Genomic DNA, 25,418 nt, shown 5'->3' with positions numbered 1-25,418 from the left:
AGCCTCTCTTGCTGGTCCTATCCTGACCCCCAGATTGACTGATGCCCCTCGATCCTATTCTGCAACACCCTCTGCTGTGCCAGTCTTGGGCTGCTGCTGAGCAGTGTCTGGCCTTTGTGTGGTGCCTGTTTGTCAGCGGCGGGAGAGGGGGCCCTGCTGCCCCCTGCAGCTGTGCCAGTGCCTGCCACTCTGCAGAGCTTGGTGGAAAGGAATTGTTCCCCGAGTGCCAAATCTGCTGCTGGCAAAGGCTGTAGCCTCCCAGCTGTGATACATTAAGACCCCAACAGAAGGGTAAATCCCGCAGCTGGCTCAGGAAACCCCCTGGGGACACCCCTGCGAAGTGTCCTTATGTGAGTGACAGAGCCCTGTTAGTCTCCTCTGTTTGTGTGATTAAGTGTTTTCTAGTGGTTAGAGCAGAGGTGCTGGGAGCCAGGACTCCTGGCATTGGCCACTGTCGGTAGACAGATACTGGGCTAGATGGACCTTTGGTCTGACCCAGTACGGCCTTTCTTATGTTCTTATGGGTTCTGTTGCCAGCCCTGCCACTGACTCACCAGGTGACCTTGGGCGAGTCACGTCAAAGCTCCGTGCCTCAGTTTCCCCATTCTGTACAATGATCCTGGGCGTGATGGATTGTGAAGCTTGGTTCACTCCCAGGTGTAATGTACATTCAGATCCTTGGCTCTGTCTGGGTTTGGCCCCCATCTGAGCACTCCCAAGCACTTAATGATGGAAACCGCCCTCCGCCGGGCCTGCAGGAGAAGTAGCGTTTGTGTGTGAGTCAGTGGCTGTGCTGAGACTACCACCGCAAAGCAGAGCTATTCTCATCAGCCCACTTCATTTAGGTGCCTACGGGGGAGCTGAGCTCTTAAGAAAATCTGGGGCTCATCCCACTTCACCTGGCAGGCCAGTGCTAGAGCCAGGAGTTGAGCCCGGGTCTGCTGAGCCCCAGTCCCGCGCTGTAGCCACTGGCCCCTCTTCCTCTTCTTCCCCATTGGTCCACTGGAGATTGTGGCGCAGCAGGAGAGGTGTCTCTTGGATAATCAGGGCCATGGCGGGCTTTGGGACCTTTCCCTGGGCTCTCTGTTCAATGGGGAGCTGGTGCAGAGGGCAGGGCACTGTGGAGGGGCCGGGGGCAGCTGGCAGTGATCTGTGTTGCCAGGCTTTTCAGTGTGGGGAGCTTCGTGTCTGGAGGTGACAACTGTGTGAGACACTGGGACCTGCCTCTGGCTGTGATGGGGAGGGTAGGGGGGGCAACCTTCTGGCCAGTGGCAAATAAGAAGGGAACATCTCTGGCCTCCTGGCTCTGGGGGCCTCTCCTGACACCAATGAGTCCGAATGGACTCCAAGGTTGTGGCCGACTGGACGTCCTGGATACCAGGAGACGTTCCGAGTGCTGCCCTTGTTGGGTTAGCGTCACCATGGCCTTGCCTGGCATCACCAGCTGCTGCTTCCCTGAGGGCTGGCAAAGCACAAAGCAGGATGGTTCTTCATGGGAGTGTTGGATGCGGAGGGGCAGAGCCTGCCTGAGGCTGACTCCCAGGCACAGGCCAGGAGAGCACAGGGCCTTCTCCTGAGGATGGGGCTAGGCTGCACTTTGCTCCCAGGGTAAACCCTGTCCGCTTCCTTCCAGGTGACTCTGGCTCTTTGTCCCTGGCCCGGGAGGTTTAAGGGGAATCGGGGCTGCTGTCCTCCCGCTCTGGGCTCCGTGCAAAGGGCCACCTGCACCCCAGCTGTGTGGTGTCTGCGCACTGGAGGAGCAGTATCCCACACACACACACGGTGCTGTGCCCAGTGGGAGTGCTAGTCACCCGTGACTAAGGGTGATGGAGCAGGGTTGTAATACAATCCATCTGACTCAGTCGGAGAGCGGAAGCAGCCACACCGTCTGTTAACCATTTCACCATGTCCCTGAGCAGCCGTCCCCCCAGTAGGGGCAGTCAGAGGGATGGGGAGGTTGCAGGCAGTTGGGAACAATGCCCCCTCCCCCCCCCCCCCCCCCCGGGCCTGGACTGGCTGTAGCTTTGGTGCCCTGCCCAACAAAGGGGCAGTTGAGAACCCAGCTGCAGTGACTGGAGGGGCAGGATGCCCCCACACTGGAGAAAGAAGAGGGAGAAATGCAGCCAGAAAGCGTGAGGGGAGTGGGCTGGGAGGAAATTCCCTCCCCCACCCCCGTCTTCCCCCTACTGAGCAGAGGCAGGAGGTTGTGGGATCTCAGCCGAGGCAGCGGGTGTCACCGGGGGTTAAATATTTTTTAGGATCCAAAAATCCTAGGCCTCTCAAACATGTAAACAGCTCTTCTCCAGCCCTGCTGGAGCCAGGGTAAAAATCTGCTATGGTCCCCGGGCTGCCTGGGGTCAGGAGAGGGACCAAACGCAGATCTCGTCCATTCTGCAGCCCAGGCCCTGCTCCTGCTTGATGGGCTCTTGGAACGTGGGGTGCTCCTGTGGGGACTTGGGGAGGGGACATGGACCCTGGACAAACTGTCTGACTGCATGCTGGAGGCTGCAGCGTGTGTGTGTGTGTGTGTGTGTGTGTAATGCCAATGCCATAGAAAGCAGGGCCTGGCCCATCCCCAAGAACATAGTTCTAGTGGTGAGAGAGGGCGTTATGCCTGTATATGGTTGCTTGCTGTGTGATAACCCAAGGTGCTGCTGGCTCTGGGATAGGGAGTGAGCAGGGCCTTATCACAGGCCAGGGGAGTGATAAGGGCAGCCTGGGGCCAGGAGAGGAGACATCCAGGGAAGATCAGCTGGCTGTGTTGCACCGGGTGTGTAGGCAGCATGGATCGGCTGACGGGCTTTGCAGTGGCACCGTGCTGACCTGCATGCCCGGCCTCCTGCACCCTGATTGCTGAACTTCCCTCCTGGCTCATGGCCGTGTCTCATGCCTGCTGGTGCTGGTGGCAGGCAGCTGGGCATGCGGCACTGGGGGGTGCTCCCTCCCAGCTGGCAGGGCACCCCATACTGCTAGGCACCTTGCTGTCTTCACCCTGGCATAGCAGCTGTTTCCCATGCGTGTGCCATGTTGTGGGTGGGGTGCGGCCGTGATGACTTAATGCCATTGGGAGGGGGCGCTGCTGCCAGGGCCTCCCTCTCCCTTTCCAAGGGGGCACACCCCCTTTTCCCTGTGTCCAGCATACACTGAGTACCCATGGGTGCCCGGTATCCGCTACGCCCTGGCGCAATGTTCTGTGCCAGTGCTCCAGGCTGCCCCTCTTTGACCTGTGCTGATCGTGACATGCGGCTTGTGCAGGTGGGCTGGGCATCTCACCACCCCTTTAGGCGCCGCTTAGGGGCCTCTTCCTGCATATGTGGGGCTGACTCCCCGGGGACCTCCAGGGCTAAATGCACAAGCAGCTGAGCGACAGAGCTGAGGCTGCCTAGCTTGGGCTGTGGTGGACTCCTCCTGTGTGGCTTGGCACGGGTGAGGGGGCCTGTAACACACCCTCGCCCTGTGCGTCTGTGTTGCCATTACCCGGTAACTAACCAGCCCTGTGATATTTCCGTTGCGGAGCAGCAGAGCCAACCTCAAAGCTGTTCTAAGCAAAACAAGGCTGATCTGAGCAAAGCGGCAGCTACTCCCCTAGCTGGGCTTGGAGCAGCTGAGGGTACTGGCGTGGGGGAGGTGTGTGAGATACCCTGGCAGGGCATGCCCCATTGTGTGTGGGGAACGCTATCGCTGCCCTAGCATTAGCTGGCAGGGAATGTCTGGAGCCAGGGGTGCCTGTAGGAGGCGCTGCGGCATTGGAGCAGGGAGTGATGCGTTATGTAATGTCCCAGAAAATGGGCCTTGGAGAAAATTCCCTTTGTTCTGTAAACAGGATGCCAGTGTCCCTCCCTGTGACTTTTCATCCTTCAGCCGCGAGCTGTGCACCCCACCCTCGCAGGCTTCCGCCTGCCCTGGTCCTCAGGATACAGAGATTTCCCCCTTTAGTTCCTTGGATCTGATCTCTGCACATGGGAAACACGCTCCACCCCGACACACACCCATGTTCCCACATCCTGTCGATGGGTAGCTGGGCTGGGTTTTGTAAGCCTCTGCCTAAGCTGCTCTAGGCCTGCTTGCAGAGCAGAGCTTCCCACCCATGGAATTACAGTTGTGGACAGAGAACAGTGCTAGTAACTTGCACTTAATGTATTGATTCCCAAAGGCTACATGGACGAGGCAAAATCCACACGACCCAACCTCCTTCCCAGACTCAGGGGCAGCCAGATGCTGGGCCTTGGGCAGCAGTCCTTGTTTAACAGAGCACATTACAACCATAGCATGCAGGAGTTTAAAGCAGCTTTGCACTTCCTGTCTTAAATGTGACTTGGGAAGGCAACCAGAAAACTAGGCATTGGCTCCATAATTTTTTTTTTTTTGACTACTTCTGTAGGAAGAGCAGGAATGTGCAGTTGTGTCTCCCCTGCTTTTGCTGGAGATGTCCCTGGAGGACTAGAGAACTGGGGTGTGACTAAGTGGGGATTTTCCCTTGTTATATTGTATGTGAGCCTATGTGAGTCTTACTGTTTTCCATGAATGCTGTGTGTGCCTCAGTTTCCCTGTGTATTGCACCAATGTCTAGGTGGTGGGAATAAGCGTGTGTGACTTTTGCGGAGGCTGCTCCAGCTGCCTGCACGGATGCCATGGCCACCCCTTCTTAACCTGAGACCCAGGAGGGGGATGCGACCAGGTGACTCTTGGCCCAGGAAGTGAGACAAAGGCTGGAGGAGGAGCAACGGGCAGGGCAGGGGCCAGGCAGCTGGAAGTGAGTTGGCCTCGGCTGGCTTGGGGCGCAGGGGGAGGACAAGAGCCCTGACTCTGGGCTCCCCTTCCCCCAAGATGGGCTTGGCTGAAAGTCACTGATTTCTGTGCTAACAAGTTCTGTTCTACGCCGCTGTGTTCCTGTCGACTAATAAACCTTCTGTTTTACCGGCTGGCTGAGAGTCCCATCTGACTCCAGAGTTGGGGTGCAGGGCCCTCTGGCTTCCCCAGGAGCCCCGCCTGGGCGGACTCGCTGTGGGGAGCCCACGGTGTGGAAGGAGATGCTGAATGCTCCGAGGTCAGACCCAGGAAGGTTGAAGCTGTGTAAGCTTCTTGCCCTGGAGACAGCATGCTCAGAGAGAGAAGGCTCCCCCAGAGTCCTGACTGGCTTCGTATGGAGTAGTTCCAGAGCATCTGGTAACATGGGGCAAGAGCTTTCTCAGTCTTTAATTGAAGGGTATTGAAACTTTAACAGGGAGAGTTTTCCTCCTGCCTGTTTGTTGAGCGTTTGAGTTAAATGGGTGTTAACAAAGACAGATCGCTCTGAGCGTTTGCTCTCTCCTTCCCTTTCATTAATCATCGTTCATCCCTCGGGTGTGTGCTGATGTAACCCAGCAGTTTTCCAGTTGTCTGTCAAGTCTTCCGGGAAAATCAGGGTAATTGTAATGCCCAGCCATGCTGTGTTGGTGGGACAAGCCATTGATCTAATGGCATTATGTTCTTATGTTCTTATGAGATGGACGTCTGGACACTGCAGACCCGTCCCCGGCTTTAGATGGAGGCTTTGTGGGATTCCACAGCTCCAAATGTGTTGGATAATTCCTCGTGATTAGTGGTGTGTCCTGCTATTAATGTGCTTCAGGCCCCGGAGTCTGTGGCTCTGCCTGAAGGGCCCCCTGCCTGCCACTCTGAGTTATTCCCTGGTCTCTTGTTTGTAGAGCAGAACCTGGGTACCTGCTCCCTCCCCCACAACCAGGGGACAAGCACGTGCCCAGAGCTAGGGCAGTGCAGGCTGAATGATCACACTGGAGAACCATTCCCTAGAACAGTGGTTTTCAAACTTTTTTTCTGGTGGCCCAGTTGAAGAAAATTGTTGATGCCTATGACCCAACGGAGCTGGGGATGAGGGGTTTGGGGTGTGGGGTGTGGGAGGGGCAGAGGGTTGGGATGGGGCCAGGAATGAGTGGTTCAGGGTGTGGGAGGGGGCTCTGGGCTGGGACAGGGGGTTGGGGTGTGGGAGGGGTTCAGGGCTCTGGGCTGGGGGTGCAGGATCTGGGGTAGGGGATGAGGGGCTTGGGGTGCAGGAAGGGGCTCCGGGTTTGGTGGGGGGTCAGGGCTGGGCCAGGGGATTGATTACCTCAGGTGGCTCCCGGTCAGCGGTGCAGCAGTGGTACAGAGGCAGGCTTCCTGCCTGTCCTGGCACCGCAGACCGTGCTGTGCCCTGGAAGCGGTGAGCAGCAGGTCCGGCTCCTAGGTGGAGGTATGCAAGCAGCTCTGCATGGCTCTCGCCTGCAGGCACCGCCTACCCCCCTCCCCCCAGCTCCCATTGGCTGGTTGCCCATTGGCCCCCACAGGCACCGCCCCCAGTTCCCATTGGCTGGCCAGTATTCGAGGCGGGGGCAGTGCGCAGAGCCCCGTGGCTCCCCCACGCCTAGAAGCTGGACCTGCTGATGGCTGCTTCTGGGGCGCAGCGCGGTGTCAGAACAGGTAGGGACTAGACTGCCTTTGCCGGGCAGCACCGCCAACGGGACTTTTAACAGCCCAGTCGGCGGCGCTGACCAGAGCCGCCGCGACCCAGTGCTTTACATTCCGCGACCCAGTACTGGGTCGCAACCCGCAGTTTGAAAATCACTGCCCTAGAGGATCATCAGCTGACTGATCTGTGGGGTCAGAGATATGGGAGCTGGGGGAAGGACCAGAGTAGCAACCATAGCTTGGTGGGTGATAAAGCAGGCTCAGCTAAGCCACAGAGCACTCTAGTTTCAAACACCTGATAGATATTAACTAGCAGGCAGCCTGGGGATGGGGAAGCAGTCCTGCCACCCTCCGTGAATGCTTGCTAGACCTGATGGGGTAAATGTGGTGTGCGTGGTAGTAAGGGGCTGATGGCTCTGTCTAGGGTTGGATACAGGAAGGCAGGTGGACATGGGTTAAGAGGAGAAAACGGGTCTAGCAATTGTAAATTAGAAGCTGCTGTAGCTTCTGTTTGAGATGAGATGGTCTCTGGCGTGCAGCACTAGCAGTGTGTGTGTGTGTGTGTGTGTGTGCGCGCACAGTCTGTCTTTGAACTGTGTGTATGTGTTGCACATGTGGTGACCTGGCTAGGTGAGGCTATGCTAGCTGTGAGGAGAGCCAGAGGCAAACCAAGGCAAAAGGGATAACTTTACATTTTATAGGGAAAACCCCCAAATTCTACCAGGAGCACAAATAATATCGAACATTACCAAAGACTTACTACTTATAATAATAAGCTATATAGGTGACGAACTCATTAACCTTTGTGTACTTGTCCATGCTGTGCGGTTGGTACCAAATGCATCGCTGTTAACAAGAACCCAAGAGCTCACTCAACAATATCCTGTGTCACTTCAGAGAAGAATCAATGTTTCCTCTCTTTGGCTGTAAGTCCAGTTCCACTCTTGCTGTCGTCCCCGCCCCCCCCCCCCTTTTTTTTTTTGCTCCTCTTCGGCTCAAAGTGCTCCTTAGATTCTGTGGCTGTACCTGTTTGCGCCGAGTTTATCCACACCTAGTGGGCCCTCACCTGGCCATTGGGCATCTTTTGAGCTGTGTTCTGTCAAGATGTTCAAAGAGTTTCTCTCTGTTTTCAAGTACTGTAGGTGTTTTTTTGGGGAGGGGGTGTTCTCGTTTACCATTTTCAGGATCTGTCTGCATCTCACGCAGCTTTGATCAATTCCCTTTTTCCCCAATTATATTTCAGATTTTTTTCCCCCTTGATTCTCTCTATCCGGTAAATCTGTAGATTTGATTTCCCTCCCTTCTCTAACAGTGTCTGTGCACGTACCCAGGTCTGGTTTTTTTTTTTTTTTTTCCTGCTTCTCCTGACCTGAAACCTTTTCCTATTTTTCCTTCTTTCCTCTTTTTCGCTTCCCAGTCCTCTGCTTGTATTCTCCTGTTCTTCTTTTATTTGCTCAGCCCAGCTCCGGTTCGCCCACTAGCTCAGCATCTCCATTCTCCTTCTCTAACACTTCTGCCAGTTGCCCCTTTGGGTGGCTTCGGAACCCCCTCCCCAGCACAATCTGCCCTCTCATTGGCCATCCCTCTCCCCGGACAGCATGCTGGGCAGCTGCCGCAGGTGCTAATGCCAGGTGTGGGTTACTACCCATACGCTATGTAGTATCTATTTGTGTGTACATGGGTGTGAGCATCCAGGGGTGTGTCCACGCATGTCTGATGTGTGCCATGCAGTGGAGGGGTGTGTGTGCCACGTGCCATTCGCTTCTCTCTTCTCCCCCACTGCCATCCTGCGCAGGCAGCTGCCTTGCGGTGGGAAAGGAAAGGAAGTGGTTCCCAGAAATCCCAGGAGAGCTCTGATTGGTCTGTGGTGAGCTCATCTGTAATTCCCCTTGCGGGGGGGGGGGGCGTGCAGAGGGTTGATGTCAGCAGGAAGCCAGGCTGATGCAAGAGGGTGCAATGAAGTTCTGTGGCAGCGGAAAGAGAGAGGGTTGGCTTTCCTGCTCTGGCGGCATGTGTGTCCTGGGCGTGTTTGTGTGTGATCTGTGGGAAGTAAGAGCTGGTAATACATGAGCTGACTGCATTGTCCTACTGAGGTGCTATAAGATAGCCCATCATTGTGGTGTCGGGGCTCCTAACCAGGTTCCTGGCTGGGCACATGCTCTAGTGGAGAGTTGTGTCTAGATCTCCTGTGCCAACCCTGAGCAGCATGGGGTTGATAAATTCCTCTCTCTCCACGCCCCCACCCCCACCCCAACCCTTGCTATGGTGTAGCTCAAACTGCAGGCGCATGGCCATGGGGTTAAACCAAAACCACACTCGGGCAGTGCCGAGTTAGCCCCTGAAGAGCGACATGTGCATTGAAGCAAATACCCCAGACCAAGCAGCTATTCTTTGCCTTGCATTGGTCAGGGGGGACAGGTGTTTAGCCTGGAACCCCCATGCTGTGCCCGCTCCCCATTTAGTACCACAGGGCCTGGGCCACTTAGCCCCTTGAAAGTAATCCTGGGAATTCTCTGGCCTGTGTTTGCAGGGGCTCAGAGCAGGTGATCCGAGTAGTCTGTTCTAGCTCAAATGCTGGGCATCTACTGATTACCCTCTGGCCGAGGGTGGCACAGAGGCACCTGGCCTGCTGGCAGGGTCGGGGATGCAATTGCCTGAGGCACCCTGGAGATGGGATCTCCTGCTGGAGCCTCCTGTGTTTTTCTTCTGGAGGCTGGTCGCTGACTTGCACCCCAGCCCCGTCTGTGTGAGTTCCCTGTGTCAGCATGGGGGTGTGAGCTATACACCCGCCAATGGGTGCTGCTTGGCAGTGAGTGCCTCCTCGCCCCTGGATCAGGCCAGCAGCTGCTGTAGCTCTTGGCTTTGAAGTGGTTTCTCCAGTGGTAATGACAGTCTGCCTTGCTGGCTGGCATAGTCCCCCCTGTTCTCAACATGGGCACAGCCTTCCTCTGCCCTGAGCCTCCCCTAGTGCCCACCTGCTGGGCCCGGCCTGTGGCTTCTGTGGGGTTGGCTGCTGCATGATATAAACCTCTCTCTGGCTCGCAGCCTCTTAGAAGCCTCTGGGATAACAAGCAGGGGGGATGATTCCTGACTCCCCACTTTGATCCTGCCTGTGGGTCCAGGGAGCTGCCCCCAGCCAGGGCTGGGGGAACCCTACAGAAAGGCTCAGCAGGGTTTTATCTCTCTCCAGATGCACCCCTCGCATGAGGTATCTGCCCATGGGGGTTTCTGGTCTGCCCTGCAGAGCAGGTGTGATTAAAGCAGACTTCGTATCTACCTCTCCCGTGGGGGCAGGGAACTCATCTGCCTCCCTCCCCCCCAATCTGGCTCACCCAGGCCAAAGCAGCAGGACATCCCACCGGACTGAAATCGAGCCGTCCGTGTCACACACAGCGCCTGGCCCCCTCTCTTGCTGCACTGTGACCCACTGGCTACATCAGAGTCACTCCCGGGCAGCCTCACCTGCCCTGAGGGCCTCACCAGGAAGTGGGGCACGGTCTCTGTCATGGTGCTTCTTGGTGCTGGTGCTGCTGGGTTCCTGAGCCGGACCAGGTCAGGGAGTGTCTTCTTCCTAGAGGTGAACTCGCCAGGGCAGGGTGGAGGGGGCCGTGCGGGGGAAGCGCGCCCAGCGCACAGGATCCAGAGCACCCATGCCCAGGGCTATCGGAGACCAGGCAGCAGGAAGTTCTTGGAGCTGGGGGGGGGAGCATAGCAGTCCTAACTCCTGCAGAAGGGCATTGTGGGTGCTGTGCCAATCGCCACGTCACCGAGTGGGCCTGGGCTGTGGCCGGGCAGAGTTGCAGGGGGTAGCAGTGGGGATTGGAGCCACGTGGGAGCCCCTGCTATCCAGGGTGGTGGGCTGACCCTATGCTTCTCTCTCCTGCAGGATGAGCAGATTGACTGGGAGAAGCCGGTTCTGACCCAAGCCGAGATCGAGCAGAAGATAAAGGAATACAACAGCCAGATCAACAGCAACCTCTTCATGAGCTTGGTGAGGCCAGGAGCGCGGCGGGTCTGCGCCCGGGCAATGGGGCATGGCAAGGAGCTTAGAGCTTCAGATTCAAACTCTCAAAAAGGGGCTGTGCCCTGAATCCATTCCAGGGGGATCATGGCTCCATGTCCAGGTCTTCCCTGCTTCCAGGGGCTGCATCCGGAGCCCATTCCAGGGGGCACAGGGATCCAACTCTGGGTGTTCCCTGCCCCCAGGGGCTGCACCCAGAGCCCATTTCATGTTCGCCGCCCCATTTTCCTGCCCCACTCCCCAGCTCTGCCCAGCTCATTCTCTCTCTGGCTCTGCCTCCTCCCAGAACAAAGATGGCTCCTACACTGGCTTCATCAAGGTGCAGCTGAAGCTGATTCGGCCGGTCTCGGTGCCAGCCAGCAAGAAGGCGCCCTCCATTCAGGACGTGAATAAGGCACCGCGCTCCCAGGTGGTGACGCGCCGCACGTCCTTCTACCTGCCCAAGGACACGGTCAAGCACCTGCACATCATCTCCCGCACCCGCGCCAGCGAGGTCATCGAGGCCCTGCTCAAGAAGTTTATGGTGGTTGACAACCCCCGCAAGTTCGCTCTCTTCGAGCGAGCTGAGAAGGACGACCAAGGTACCTGGCCTCCTCTCCTCCCTTGGGCTCAGTCCCTATCTCAACCAGCTTTAAAACCAGCCAGAGCTATTCCCGGTGTGTAGATTATACTAGGGTGACCAGTTGTCCCGATTTTATAGGGACAGTCCCGATTTTTGGGTCTTTTTCTTATATAGGCTCCTATTACCCCCCCATCCCCGTCCCGATTTTTTCACACTTGCTGTCTGGTCACCCTAGATTACACTGACCAGCCAGGGCTTAAGTCTTACCCTGCCACAGTGGCTGCCCCACTCCCCCTGTGTCCCCTGCTGGGAGAGGTTGGGGCTGGAGTAGCCGGACCCCCCACAGCCAGTACTCCTGCCCCCTCCCCACAGCGCCCCCTGCTGGGAGAGGCTGGGGCTGGAGTAGCTGGAGCCATCTGCTCCACTGTACTGAGCTGCGTGGCCCGTCTGTCATTGCAGTGTACCTGCGGAAGCTCTCAGACGAGGAGCAGCCCCTGCATCTCCGGCTGCTGGCTGGCCCCAACGAGAAGGTCCTCAGCTTCGTTCTGAAAGAGAACGAAACCGGAGAGGTCAATGTGAGTCTGGGAATGCCCTGATGTGTCTCGAGTGGGAGCCTGAGTCCCTCTGGAAGCCTATGGGTTGTGGGAAGGGTGTTACAGCACTGCCCCCTGCTGGCTGCCTCGCTGACTGGCCCTGATGGCAGGGCCAGATGGCTGGAAAGGGGGAATTGAGTGAGTGCAGAGGGGTGTCACAGATTCTTGTAAGCGCCCCTTCCTGGCCACCCACCAGGCTTGCTGCAAGGGGAATCCGACCCTCTGTCCTCAGTATCCCCAGGATGCTTCAAGCTCCTGGAGCCAGGGCCGGCTCTAGGCACCAGCACTCCAAGCATGTGCTTGGGGCGGCACTTTTTCCAAGGGGCAGCACTCCGGCTCCTTTTTTTCTTTTTTTTTTGCTTGGGGCGCAAAAAGCCGGGAGCCGGCCCTGAGTGGAGGTGAGTTGCGGCGGTGGGGGGCGTGGGGAGGGCCGCAGGAAGTAACCCGGGGGGCGGGGGGGCAGAGGAACCGCTCCCCCCCAGCTCACCTCCACTCCACTGCTGCCTGCTCCCCTGAGCGCGCCGCCGCTCCGCTTCTCCCCCCCGGGCTTGCCTGGGAGGGAGAGGTAGGAGGGGAAGTGTGGCGCGCCCAGGGGAGGAGGCGGGGCCAGGGATTTGGGGAAGGGATTGGAATGGGGCGGAGTTGGGGCGGGGGGCACGGGAAATTTTTTTTGCTTGGGGCGGCAAAAAACTTGGAGCCGGCCCTGCCTGGAGCCTGAACGGAGTCCAGCCACTGCCCCAGTCTCAGGATCCCTAGGCACACTCATGGCACAGACCTCGCATCTGGCCACCCCGCTCCAAGTGCTGGAACCCGCTGTACAGTCACCTGCCCTTTGGGGCACAGCGCTGACCCTTCACACTCCCCAGTGCGTGAGCACACCCCGCTCCCAGAACTCCTCCCGAAAGGGGTGATGCCGGTTTCAATTTAACTCTTTCAGGGGTGCACAATAGTTGGGAAGCCATGCACACGCGCACACTCGCTTTGTACAGTCTTTCAATTTGATGCTTTTTATATTTGTTGATGTGATGGGCAGGAGATTATAGACCGTACAAAACAATCAAACACCCTAAACGCGATGTCCCTCACTAGCTCACCCTTCCCTTGGGGAACATCTGTGTTCCGGCAGGTGGGCACCCCGTTGCCTAGCCTGTCCCTGCCGCAGCCTTCCTCTTCTTCATTTGCTGCAAAAAATGGCTCACTCCTGGACCTTTCCCCTCTGTGAGCTCCTTTATAGACTCTGGGGGCGCACCTGCTTCCTTTATTCTCCTCCTGGTAACTTTCCAAACCCCCCTCCCTTCAGACAGGGGCAGGAAGTGTCTTTTCCCAGCTGAAGCAATCCCCTTGTCCCAAAGCATTTTACTTTGAGTAGAGGATTGAGTGTTGTATGCTGATTAGTCCCCATTATCTCTGACCTGGCAGAGAGAGACACGACCCTGCTAAATCTTGAGGGATCCACATACAGACAGGTGTTCCCTGACACAGTCAGTTCATGCTACAATTTCATAAAATCATCCATTCCAGAGGATAAGGGGAACAATGGGATCAAATAGGGGAGCTCAGCAAGGTCCCATTTGGGACGTGGGCATGGCAGGGGTAGAAACAGAAGGCTACGCCTGAGAGCATGAGATGGGGACAGTGAGGTGCGGGGCACTGCTCCAGCATGAGAACCTCAAACCCCCCTTGCCATTAGGAGGGAATCCGAGATCACTACTGATTCCTGTAAGGTTAGGTCGGCATGGGGCAGTGTAGTTGAAGGATACTGGACCGGAGCCCCCTGCTGTTCCAATCGTGAACCCCACGCAGTACTACCAGTGCCCCTCAACTGACTTGCAGCCCCGGGCTCCCTCTTTTTCTCCCCCTGCCAATGCCCACCAGTCCTAACCTGCAGCCATCCTGCTATTTCTGTTATGGACCCCACTCAGCTCTGTTGATGCCCCTCCATCCTGACACACAGCTTTCCCCCACCCCCCCGCACGCTAGTCCAGCCTTGGGTTCCAACCCCGTAATCTCCCGAGAGCTCTGCTAATGCCCCGCAGCCCAGACCCACTACCTAGGTGACGCTGCACACCGTGGCACAGGCTCCCAGGGTGACAGGTTCTCTTCCCTCTCGCCCTGCAGTGGGACGCCTTCAGCATGCCTGAGCTGCACAACTTCCTGCGCATCCTGCAGCGCGAGGAGGAGGAGCACGTCCGGCAGATCCTGCACAAGTACGCCCGCTGCCGCCAGAAGATGCAGGAGGCACTGACTACCCGCACCCCGGGCTGAGCCACCCCGTCCCGGACCTGACACTCCAACTGACACCAGGTGGCTAGGAGAAGAGGCGGCGAAGCCAGGCGGACATGGACGGATCCGCTCCGGGACTATGCTTGTGGGTCGGGAGCTCCCCTGCGTGGGTGCAGGGAGGTGGGGGGGAGTGTGGGAGGGGGTGGCGGAGGAATGGGAGGTGGGTGGCTCCCCCGTGGGGGGCCCCGGTGCCGTGTGAGGCACAAGTGTGAGCGATGGAGGGGCTGTGTGGGACATTTCCCTGGGGGGGCGGGGTGAACTCCCCCCCCCCCCCCCCCCCCCCATCATGTGTGCATATATGTGGGGCTGCTGGGTCACTGCTGGGATGGCCGCTTCTGGCTGCGCCTTGGGGAGAGGTGGGGCGGTACAGCCGGTCCGGGTTCATCCTCCTGCCAGGGCCTCTGGCTCAGTTGGGCCTAGCCGTGTCCAGGGATAGATGGTGGCTCAATGTGGACTTTAATGGTAGCCCCTGAACCCTGTTTCCCATTCCTGGGGGGTAGCAATGGACTCAGAGAGTGGGAGGGCCCTGGATCCGTTCAGCCCTGCCCTGTGGCTTGTTAAGCAGGACAGCCAAGACTGCCTGATATAGCCAGACCCTAGTTCCCTGGACAGGTGCAGCCACAGGGCGCTGTGCTGGCAGGCCTGAGGACTCTCTTGATCCAGCTGCGCTTGGGGCTGTCTGTGGGGCAAGCCCAGGGGAATTGCTCCAGGGACCAATGCAGCCCTCAAGACCCTGCATCGGTCTTTCCAGGATCCCCGTTACCAAAGGTGGCCTCGGTAGAGGGCAGCATCCAAAGGAAGGCCAGGAGGAGCTCAGGGGACCACGTGGGGCAACCCCATCCCCAAGTGTATCCTCAATGGAGCTGGTGCCAGGGATGGGTCTACCCCCATGGGTATCCTGGAGAAGAGGCCCTGGGCGCTGTTGCATGACTAGGTCCATCACATGAATGGAGGGATGACACCCTACAACCTGCCCCCAGCAAGCTCGGTGCATCCTGGCGGGAGCATGGGCCAATAGCAATGGCAAGTAGATAGCATTGGAGGGAGAGGGATGGTAGCCCTAGCCTTGGACAGTCCCTAACCCTAACCCTTCCCTGGAGGAGCAGCAGACCCTTGGTGCCCAGGGAGCTGGGGCACTGGTGCAGGGCTGCCAGGCTGGAGTGAAGCAACTGAGCCACTCCCCATGAGCATGTGGGACTTGAGGCCGTGCGAATGCATCCAAGAGGCTGCCTGCTTTGCAGGGGGGCCTCGCTTGGGAATTTGAGTTTTTCAGTGAATGTTTTTGAACTTGACTCTGTTGAATGTCCCGAGCTTCCCAGGGGGGCCGCGCTTCCTGGAGGCTCGGCCTGTGCGTGGTGCTGGCTCTGTGTGGATCAATAAATGATTCGGGGCAAGGCTGTTTTGCTGTTTTGTTTCTTTGGAGCCAGTTTTGGCCCCAGAACGACAACCCTCCAGGCAGATGGTGTCTGCATGACTAGCAGTAGGGCAAGCTCCTATCTGCATAAGCCAGCACTGCCCAGAAGCAGCCAGCCCTCGGGATGAGGGGAGTTTAGTCCCCATGCCCCATCCAGTCCTTGGCGCGACCAGGGGGAGGGCCAGTGCGTCCGACCCGGGCACAGTCTAGCTCACTCACCTATGGGGCCTGCTCGTGGTAGCAACTTTGTCACCACCTGCCTGGGCTTTGTTCCTAGCACTGAGCTGAGCGATGAGGGGCTGTCCCCTTCCTCCCATCTGTGCTGATTGTCCTCTGTGTTTCAAAGTGGAATCCGGCTGGCTGGGGGCATGTCACAAGGGGTTGTGTGGGCATGGCTTCCCTCACTCCACCCACCGGGAAAAAAAATCAGCTGCATTTGTGTCCTGTCTCTGCCCAGCATCAGCTCCTGAGCCTATTCCCCACCCCCACCCCAGTGGCCTCCCACCATGCTTTGCCAGCCACAGCCAGAGGAACAGGGAAAGCCTAAAGGTGCAACAGTTGGGATGCCTGGGCCACACTGAATAGGGAGGCAAAGGGGGAGGGACCATTCAACCATGGGGGCAAACTGACCCTGCCCCTCACCATGTCCACGCAACTTCCACTTGCTGCCATGCATAGCTGTGCCCACATCTTCCACATGGACCTGTGATCAGCCCTGAGGTGACCTGAGGACCTGCTGCCTGTTGGTCTGTTATTCTGTGTCCCAGTCCAGGCAATGCTCTCCTCTCTCGGGAGGGGAATGGTGGTCGGGGGGTGGGGTGGGGGGAGAGGGGTAGACTCCATAGTATAGTGCACTGCACCCTCCCTTGCAAGCTAATGGCCATTGCAGAAGGCTGCCCTTCTCTGAGGGGTGCCTGTTTGGTTTGGCAACTCCGGATTCACAGTCACTGAGATTTGCTGAGTCATGAGTTGGCTGGCCCACTACGATAGCCCAAATTGTGTTGGTAAGCAATGGGGCAACCTGCAAGGATTCAGGCTGTTGTCTCACACTATGAATTGTGCAGTCCCCCCCACCCCCCTGCTCAGAGGTGAACCAATCTCCCAGGGACCCACCCTCAGGAAGAACGGGCGAGCATATAACAAGTTACAGTGATATGGTGCCACTCACCCTGCATAAGCCCAGACCCCCTTAGAAACACAAGGTTCATTTCCCGTGTCCCTAAAATGCAGCCACCTCTGGGGTGAAGCATGGCAGCTGTTTCCAACTACCCACGGCAGTGATATGCACCAGTGTAGACCAGGAAGTGAAGCTGATGCCAGTATCCACAAGGATGAATTGAGGTGGAATTGAATTCTCGCTGCTGGGAATTTGCCAGAACATTGCCCCATGCAGCCTTTTCCCCCCATGACTCCACCTTCAGTACCCTCCTCCCCCCCGCAAGCCTCCCACCCTGTACTGTACATCCCACACCGGTATAGCAGTATTTGGGGCACTGATCTACAGGATGTCTGAGGAGGACTCATTGCAATTGGCCGAGCAAGGCCATGGGAGATGGGAGACAGAATGGGAACAAAATTGGGGGCTGGAGTTCAGGATCCCCATGCTGAGGCCTGCAGCTGTGATTCCTCAGCCCTACTGGGGCAGGCGGGTCAATGGGATGAACTGTCCCCAGCGGTTTGATGACAGCAATAGACAGTGTGCTGTGGATTGACATTAGCCATAGTCAGGGCTGCCTCCTGGGAGGGAGTTCCCTACTTCTACCCTTACCCTAAACCCTTTCTACTCCCTGCACAGGCTGCTCAGCCTGGGAACAAGCCCCCTGCCCTGTCCCTGTCGGGCCTGCAGAGCCAGGGCCGGCTTTAGGACTGCACAGCCTGATTCGAATACCCGGCAGCGGTCCGGGTCTTCGGCGGCACTTTGGCAGTGGGGGGTCCTTCACTCGCTCCGGGTCTTCTGTGGCACTGAAGGACCCCCCGCCGCCGAAGTGCCGCCGAAGACCCAGACTGCCGCCGGGTGAGTAAAAAAAATTAAAAAGGCGCCTAAGGCGCGGGGCCCGATTCCGGGAAATCGGGGGAATCGGCCTAAACCCGGCCCTGTGCAGAGCCCATGTAGCTTTGGAGGGCTGGGTGGGTTCCATCCCACTGCCAGCCCAGGCTGGATTCCTGAGCACAGCATGGAAGGCCTCAGCACTGTTGGCCACACGACAGGTAGTGCCAGTGGGTGGAGGAATCTTTCAGACACATGCTACCAGCCAGCTAGATTTGCTGCTGGAGCAGAATGAAGGAGAAGTCCTGGCACCAATGTGCCATTGCCACAGAGCTGCTTCCCCGGCATGACTCCTCCTCTGCCCGCCCCATCCAAGCTTCTGATCCTGGGAGAATGAGAGACTACACATGAGGTCTGGGGGTGAGGGCTTCCAGCAGGCCCCCTGGCTCTGTGGGCGGCACCATAAGGGGTACAGGTACCAGAGCAGGGGAGATGCCCTCCCACTCCCCCAGCACTCATCACAGCTGGGAAAGCTCACCCGCCAGGGACAATGCCCCACTGGACTGGGATGCCCAGGTGCCAGCCTGGTGGCAGGTGCCAATGGATCATGCTATGACTACTCTACACTCTGCCTCCACAGAGCCCAACCCTTCTCTACCACCTCCACCCCCAGCCAGGCTATGCCCTGGGGTAGTGTGGGGCAGTTGGGGGGCAGGGACTGTATATGACTGGGGTCGAGGGGGGAGGCGCAGAGGCAGCAGGTGGATTGGGGGATGTGTGTGATGGGGGGTAGCGGTAGGGGGATGGGGGCTGTGTGTGGCATGGGGGGTGGGAGGAGGATGGGGGCTGTGTGTGCCAGGGGAGGGAGAGGGAGGCAGTAGGGGGATGGGGGGGGCTGTATGTGACGGGGGTGGAGGGGCGGAGGCAGCAGGAGGGGGATGGGGGCTTTGTGTGATGGGGGGGTGGGAGGGGGAGGGGGGCTGTGTGTGATAGGGGTGTGTGTGGAGGGGTGGAGGCAGCGAGAGGGGATGGGGGCTGTGTGTGACCGGGGGCGGAGGGGCAGAGGTAGTGGGACGGGGGCGGTGTGTGCCGGGGGGGCAGAAGAAGGAAGGGGGCTGTTTGTGCCGGGGGGGTGGGGGCAGTAAGGGGGATGGTGTCTGTGTGTGACATGGGGGGCGGAAGGTGGATGGGGGCTGTGTGTGCCGGGGGGGTGGAGGGGCAGAGGCAGCAGGGAAGGGGCAAGGGGTTGTGTGTAACGGGGGGCAGGAGGAGGATAGGGGCTATGTGTGCGGCTGGGGGGCAGGAGGGGGATGGGGGCTGTGTGCGCCGGTGGCGGGGGTGGTGTGGCAGAGGCAGCAGGGGGACTGGGGGCTGTGTGTGACTGGGAGTAGGTGGGAAGAAGATGGGGGCTGTGTGTGGAGGGGCAGAGGCAGTGGGAGGGGGATTGGGGCGGTGTGTGCCGGGGGGGAGCAAGAGGAGGATGGGGGCTGTTTGTGCTGGGAGGGTGGGAGCTATAGGGGGGATGGTGTCTGTCTGTGACGTGGGAGGTAGATGGAGGCTGTGTGTGCCATGTCGGGGGGGGGGTGGAGGGGAAGAGGCAGCAGGGAGGGGGAGGGGAGCTGTGTGTGATGGGGGGGTGGTGTGGCAGCGGCAGAAGGAGGGGGATGGAGGCTGTGTATGTAGGGGGGAGCAGTTGGATTGTGGGCTGTGTGTGATGGGGGGGTGGAGGCAGTGGGAGGGGGATGGGTTCTGTGTGTGGAGGGGCGGGTCAGCGGGAGAGGGATGGGGGCTTTGTGTGCTGGGGGGGTGGAGGGCGGAAGTCATCCCCTTTTTCCAGTCACCCCATGCACACTGCCAGCTTTCACTGACCTGACCTTTGACACCCCCTGTTGCTCCTCCTCCTTCTCTTTGTCTCACTTCCGGGGCAAAAGGTGCCACCTGGTCGCATCCTCCTCCTGGGTCACAGGTTACATAGGTGCAAATAGCTGGGCAGCCTCACCTGCCCTGAGGGCCTCAGCAAAAATCACACACCCAATTCCCACCACAGAAGTATTGGTGCAGTACAGTGGGAAACTAATGTACACACAGTATTAGTATAGGACAGTAAGACTCACATGCAACATAACAAGATGAATAAAACCCCACTTTGTCACACCTGCCTCTGCACTGTGCCCAGCCCTGTGTCTGGGTCATCGGTGAACACCATAAAGGGCTTGTCAAAGTCTGGGTTTCCCAGCACCGGGCCCTTGACCAGATCCTCCTTCAGTGTGCAGAGAGCCCTCTGGCACTGCCCAGTCCAGACCAGCTTGTCTGGCTCACCCTTCTTGCATAGCTCAGTGATGGGAGCTGACACAGAGCTAAAGTGGGGCACAAACCTCCGGTAGCGCCTCGCCATCCCAATAAAGACCTGGGCCAGTTTCTTAGTCTGGGGAGCAGGCCAGTCTCTGATTGCCCCCACCTTGGCTGGATCTGGCTTTAGGCAGCCACTCCCCACCTTGTGGCCCAGGTACGACCTATCTGCCATCCCCACCTTGAACATCCCAGCTTTTACAGTCAGCCCTGCAGCCTGGAGGCGACTCAGCCCTCTCTTCACCTGGGACACATGGCCCTCCCAGGTCTGGCTAATGGCACAAATATCATCAATGTACGCTAGGGTAAAATTCTCCATCCTCCTCAGTAACTGATCCACCTGGCGCTTGTAGGTGACCGGCACCTCCTGGAGCCCAAAAGATAGGACCAGGGACTTGTACAGCCCCAAAGGGGTGACAAAAGCAGGTTTCAACCTGCCATCTGGATCCAAAGTCACCTGCCAGTAGCCTTTGGTGAGATCCCTGGTCATGGAGTACCGAGTCTCCCCCAACTTGTCTAGGATTTCATCAGGCCTATGTATGGGCAGGCACCAGACATGGTGATGGCATTGAGCTTCTGATAGGCCACACAGAATCGGATCGACCCATCTTTCCTGGGGACCAGCACCACGGGATGGGCCCCCGGGACTGGTGGATGGCTGGGTCACCCCTAAAGCCAGCATGTCTCTGACCTCTCCCTCCAGGGACTGGGCTGTGTTCCCAGTTACTCTGAATGGGGAACACCTGATGAGAGGGCCGGCTCCTGTCTCCACCTAGTGGACAGCTCCATTAGTGAGCCCAAGCGGGTTGGAAAACAGCTGTTGGTATGAATGCAGCATCTCTCTGATCTGCCTGCTGGGCAGGGGTTAGCTGGTCAGAGAGGGGAATTGATTCCTGCAAGGGGCTGGCTCCTGTCTCAGTGAAGAGATCCACCAGGGAATCTTCCCCTTTTTCCCACTGGCCACACATTCTCCCCATTCAGCTGCTTGATGACCTTGAAGGGCCTGTCCCAGGCAGCTTGAAGCTTATTCTTCCTCACCGGGATGAGAACCCTCACCTGGTCCCTGGTGCCATAGGCTGAGTGGTCGTACCAGACCTTCTGCCTCCCTTGGGCCCTAGCTAGGTTCTCCCTGGCCGGACCCATGAGCTCAGCAAGCTATTCCTGGAAAGTTAGTACATACTCCACCACTGATTCTCTATCGGGGGAGGCTTTCCCCTCCCACTTGTCCCTCACCAAATCCAGGGCCACCTTCTGAAAAGGCTCCTCTATGACAGGCAGGTGTCCCAAGGCTGCTTTACCCTTGTCCTGGGCCTTTTGCACCTCTGGACAAGGCAGCCCTGGTTGGCAGCTGTCCCGCCCTGGCTGTGGTTCCCCACACTCAGCTGGGGTTTCCGATCCCCCTGGGCTCAGCTTTGCCCCTGCTGTCCCAGTGAGGGCAGGCAGCGAGCCCGCTGCTTTGCTCACAGCATCAGAGCCAGCCTGAGCCACCTCCCCCGTGTGCAGGGGGGTGGGGGTGGGGACAGGGCCGGTGCAAGGATATTTTGCGCCCTAGGCGAAACTTCCACCTTGCACACACACCCTCCCCCTGGAGCATCGCTTATTATAAACTTTCAAAAATGAATGCTGCATAATGTGGCATTGTTTATTAGAATTAATACACGTTCAGCTTGAAAATTTATTAATTTCATTATTTAGTCTACATATTTAATGAAAATAAATGAATAACATGACAGTGTTGACATTGTTATTGTTTTCACTTTGCACAACATAGCATGGATCTTAAAATAACTACTCCGTCATACAACAACAACTGACAATATCAATATGACAAATTTCAACAACCTATACACGCATATTCGCACATGATAAACATATACAAAGGCCTTGCGTCTGATGAAGTGGGCATTCACCCACGAAAGCTTATGCTCCAATACTTCTGTTAGTCTTAAAGGTGCCACAGGACCCTCTGTTGCTTTCAACAAAAATAGTTAGCCTCACTCGACAACCTCCAAAAACTAGTAAACTTAGCATTATAAACAGCCTGTCAGAACACGTAACGGCTGCGCACAACAAGAAAAATGACGTCATTGCCACTTTGTACCGTAGTGAAGCAGTACGCTTGTGCCCGCAACGCAGAGCTGGCGTAGGCTATAGCTGTAATGTACGAGAGAAGAATGACAAGTTAAAATGCAAGTTGAACGACGTTTCTCTTTTCTTTATTCATTCATTTTCCAGCAATAGTGTAAGAAAAAATTTTGGGCACCACTTTTTGGCGCCCCCAAATCTTGGCGCCCTAGGCAGCCTCCTAGTTCGCCTAGTGGTTACACCGGCCCTGGGCGGGGAGCATCTCTCTGTCCCACTCAGCTCCAGGGCTTTGGTTACAGACAGGCAGGTATCCCGAGCTTAGCAGCTCCTGCCCCCTGCCAGCCAGATCATTTGCATTTTCACTGACCGCTTTAGTCTCAGCCGATTGATTCCCTGGATTCAAATTCAAATCCTCCGCTGTTCTAGGAGCAGGGCATGGATCCTGTCCTAAAGAGACACAGTCATCCCCCAACAGGAGGTCACAGCCGATATCTTGGAAAATCCCAACTACCAGCCGGACCCCTCCTGTGTCTGCACAGGGATCTGACCCATAGGCAGGGCTAGGGGCTTCATCCCTGGAACCTTCACCCAGGTCACACTGCCCCTTAGCATCTGGTGAGGCTGCCTGACAACAGTTCTCTCTGTCCCAAGGTCTCACCACCCCAGGAATGTCTCCCCATTGACCACCACCTTCTGCTCCCACTGGGGGTCCGAGGGACCTGAGCCCAGGAGAGTCCATGCAGACATATATTCTGGGGCCAGGAGTGAGGGCCAGTCTGCCACCCCGCCCATCTGGCTAAACAGCTCTATGGCCTTGGGACCCAGGAATGGGGCTAGTCACCAGAGCCTTTCCGCAGGGCCAGCCTGGTTCCAATTGCCAGCCTACCCAAAGGCCACAAGACTGGCATCTATATCTTCCCCATCCTTAACCTGGGACAGCAATTTTGTGTGGAGGTTCTCTGTGGAATTGGCATCCCGGGGTCCATCCCCACTCACCCCTGGACAGGTCTTTCTGCCTCTCAGCTCGGCTATTGCCAGTTCATGATGCCTCTGTCTCTCCTGCTGTTCTGCTTCATACCTTCCCTGTCTCTCATGGTCCTCAGATTCCTTTGATCTCAGCTCCAATTCCATCCATCTCAGATCCACCAACAGGGGAACCTGGTGGAGACCTGCTGGTCAGGGACACAGGTCTCCAGGACATCCGGCTGCTCCCAACCCCTCTTGCGGCCCCAGCTGGGTCAGGAACTGGCTCCTTAGAGCGATCCTCCTCTTCCAACTGAGAAATCAGCTGTGCCTTAGTGAGCTTTTCAATGCGCAGCTCTCTCTCTCTGCACAGCTCTACAATGTCCTTCTTAAGGAGATGCTTATTGGCCATCTCCACACTGTTCCCAAGTGGTGACTGACTCACAGGCCTGTGCTCTCTCAGCTCCCCATGATCCCTGAGAGGAACCCCTTCAGTGCGACAGCCCTTCTCGGGGATCCAATCTCTCTCAGGGTTAAGCTGTAGGCTCCTCCGCCTCCTGGAACTGCACCTCTCGGAGCCTTCAGCGCCCATCTCTCACTAATCCCGCTTCGTTTTACTGCTCTCCAGTCACTTACTGCAGGATGCTCTGTCCATGGGGTGCAGTTTATCCCGCCTCTGCCACCAGTTATCACAGAGTCACTGGAGCGATGCTCTGGAACTACTCCCTATGAAAACAGTCAGGACTCTGGGGGAGCCTCCTCTCTCTGAGCATACTGTCTCCAGGTCAAGAAGCTTACATAGCTTTGACCTTCCTGGGTCTGACCTTGGAGCATTCAGCATCCCTTGCCACACCGTGTGTTTCCCGCAGCGAGTCCGCCCAGGCGGGGCTCCTGGGGAAGTCAGAGGGCCCTGCACCCCAACTCCATTGTCAGATGTGACTCTCAGCCAGCTGATAAAACAGAAGGTTTATTAGTCGACAGGAACACAGCGTAGGACAGAACTTGTTAGCACAGAAATCAGTGACTTTTAGCTAAGTCCATAGGGGGAGGGGAGCCCAGAGCCAGGGTTCTGGTTCTCACCCTGCGCCCCAAGCCAGCCGAGACTGACTTGCTTCCAGCTGCCTGGCCCCTGCCCTGCCCATTGCTCCTCCTCTGGCCTTTGTCTCCTTCCCGGGCCAAGAGGCACCTAGTAGCATCCCCCTCCTGGATCTCAGGTTATGTAGGGGTGGTCATAGCATCCATGCTGGCAGCTGGTGCAACCCCCACAAAAGTCACACACCCTTATTCCCACCACCTAGGCATTGGTGCAATACCTAGGGAAACTGAGGCACACACAGCATTCATGCAAAACAGTAAGACTCACTTAGAACATAACAAGGGGAAATCCCCATTGTCACACTGGAGGCTGTGTGTGATGGGGGGCGGGCGGGAGGGGGGCTCTTTGTGCCGGGGGGTTGGAGGGGCAGAGGCAGCAGGGGCACTGGGGGCTGTGCGTGACCAGGGGGCAGAGGAGGCAGCGGGAGGGGGATGGGGGCTGTGTGTGCTGTGGGGTGGAAGGGCAGAAGCAGCAGTGGGACTGGGAGCTGTGTGTACCAGGGGGTGTGGAGAGGCAGAGGCAGCGGGAGGGGGAAGGGGGCTGTGTGTGCCAGGGAGGCGGGTGGAGGGGCAGAGGCAACAGGAGGCAGGCTGTGTGTGATGGGGGGGTGGAGGAGCAGAAGCAGCAGGAGGTGGATGGGGGCTGTGTGCGCCGTGTGTGTGTGAGAGGGATGGGGGCTATGTGTGCTGGAGGGGTGGAGGCAGCAGGTGGACTGGGGGCTATGTGTGACTGGAGTCAGGGCGGAGAGCGCGGGATGTGGGCTGTGTGTGGAGGCAGCAGGGGCATGGGGGCTTTGTGTGATGGGTGGTGGTGATGGAGGAGCGGAGGCAGCGGGAGGTGGATGGGGCATGTGTGCAGGGCCGGCTCTAGGATTTTTGCCGCCCAAAGCAAAAACAATTTTGGCCGCCCCCCCCGCCCCCCGTTTTTTAATTACCCCACCCCCGGCCCCGCCTCAACTCCGCCCCTTCCCCAAATCCCCAGCCCTGCCTCCTCCCCCCAGGCTCTCAAGCCTAGGAGGGAAGGGGAGAAGCGGCGCCCGCGCCGCAGCCGCTCGGGATCTCCCCCTCCCTCCCAGGTTTGAGAGCCTGGGAGGGAGGGCGAGTAGCGGCGCGCGAGCGGCAGCAGCAGCGGAGGTGAGCTAGGGCGGCCGGGGCACATTTTTAGGGGCAGCATTCTGGCGCCGGCCATGCCGCCCCTAAAAATGTGCCGCCCCAAGCACCAGCTTGTTTTGGTGGTGCCTAGAGCCGGCCCTGCATGTGTGTGCAGGGGCTGTGTGACCGGGATCAGGACGAAGACAGCGGAAAGGGAATGGGAACCGTGTATGCCAGGTGGAGGCGGAGCCGGGAACTGGGTCTACAGCCCCTAACCTCCGACCGCAAACTCACGGCATCACGTGAGGGGGCGTAGTCTCACAGTGTAGCCCCACCCCCGCCCCCCCTCGGTCCCTGATCACGTGAGGCGGAATCACCACCCCTCCTCTGCGGCACGTGAGGGGGGCGCCCCTCGCGGCCGGAAGTGGCGTAGGGCGGGACGGGAAGTGGCGTAGGGCGGTCTCCGTTGCTGGGCTCCGCGGAGGCGCCGGGCGGCTCTCGCCTTCCCGGGCCATGCTCCCGCCCTGAGC

The 25,418-nt window shown here is 58.0% G+C and overlaps 1 protein-coding gene across 1 annotated transcript in view; it reads left to right on the top strand.

Annotated features, from left to right (window-relative positions):
• Positions 1-13,885, top strand: part of RASSF1 (Ras association domain family member 1) — a 29,912-nt gene extending 16,027 nt beyond the window's left edge. The window contains exons 3-6 of the mRNA XM_065408044.1: positions 10,331-10,435; positions 10,752-11,046; positions 11,487-11,602; positions 13,739-13,885. Coding sequence (XP_065264116.1) covers positions 10,331-10,435; positions 10,752-11,046; positions 11,487-11,602; positions 13,739-13,885 — 663 coding nt within the window. The remainder of the gene's footprint in view (positions 1-10,330; positions 10,436-10,751; positions 11,047-11,486; positions 11,603-13,738) is intronic.
• The last annotated feature ends 11,533 nt before the right edge of the window (positions 13,886-25,418 follow it).

Source organism: Emys orbicularis, chromosome 7 (genome assembly GCF_028017835.1).
Source record: "Emys orbicularis isolate rEmyOrb1 chromosome 7, rEmyOrb1.hap1, whole genome shotgun sequence".
Classification (NCBI taxonomy): domain Eukaryota; kingdom Metazoa; phylum Chordata; order Testudines; family Emydidae; genus Emys; species Emys orbicularis.
Note: the sequence above shows the minus strand (reverse complement) of the source record. Positions and strands in the feature narration are given on the sequence as shown.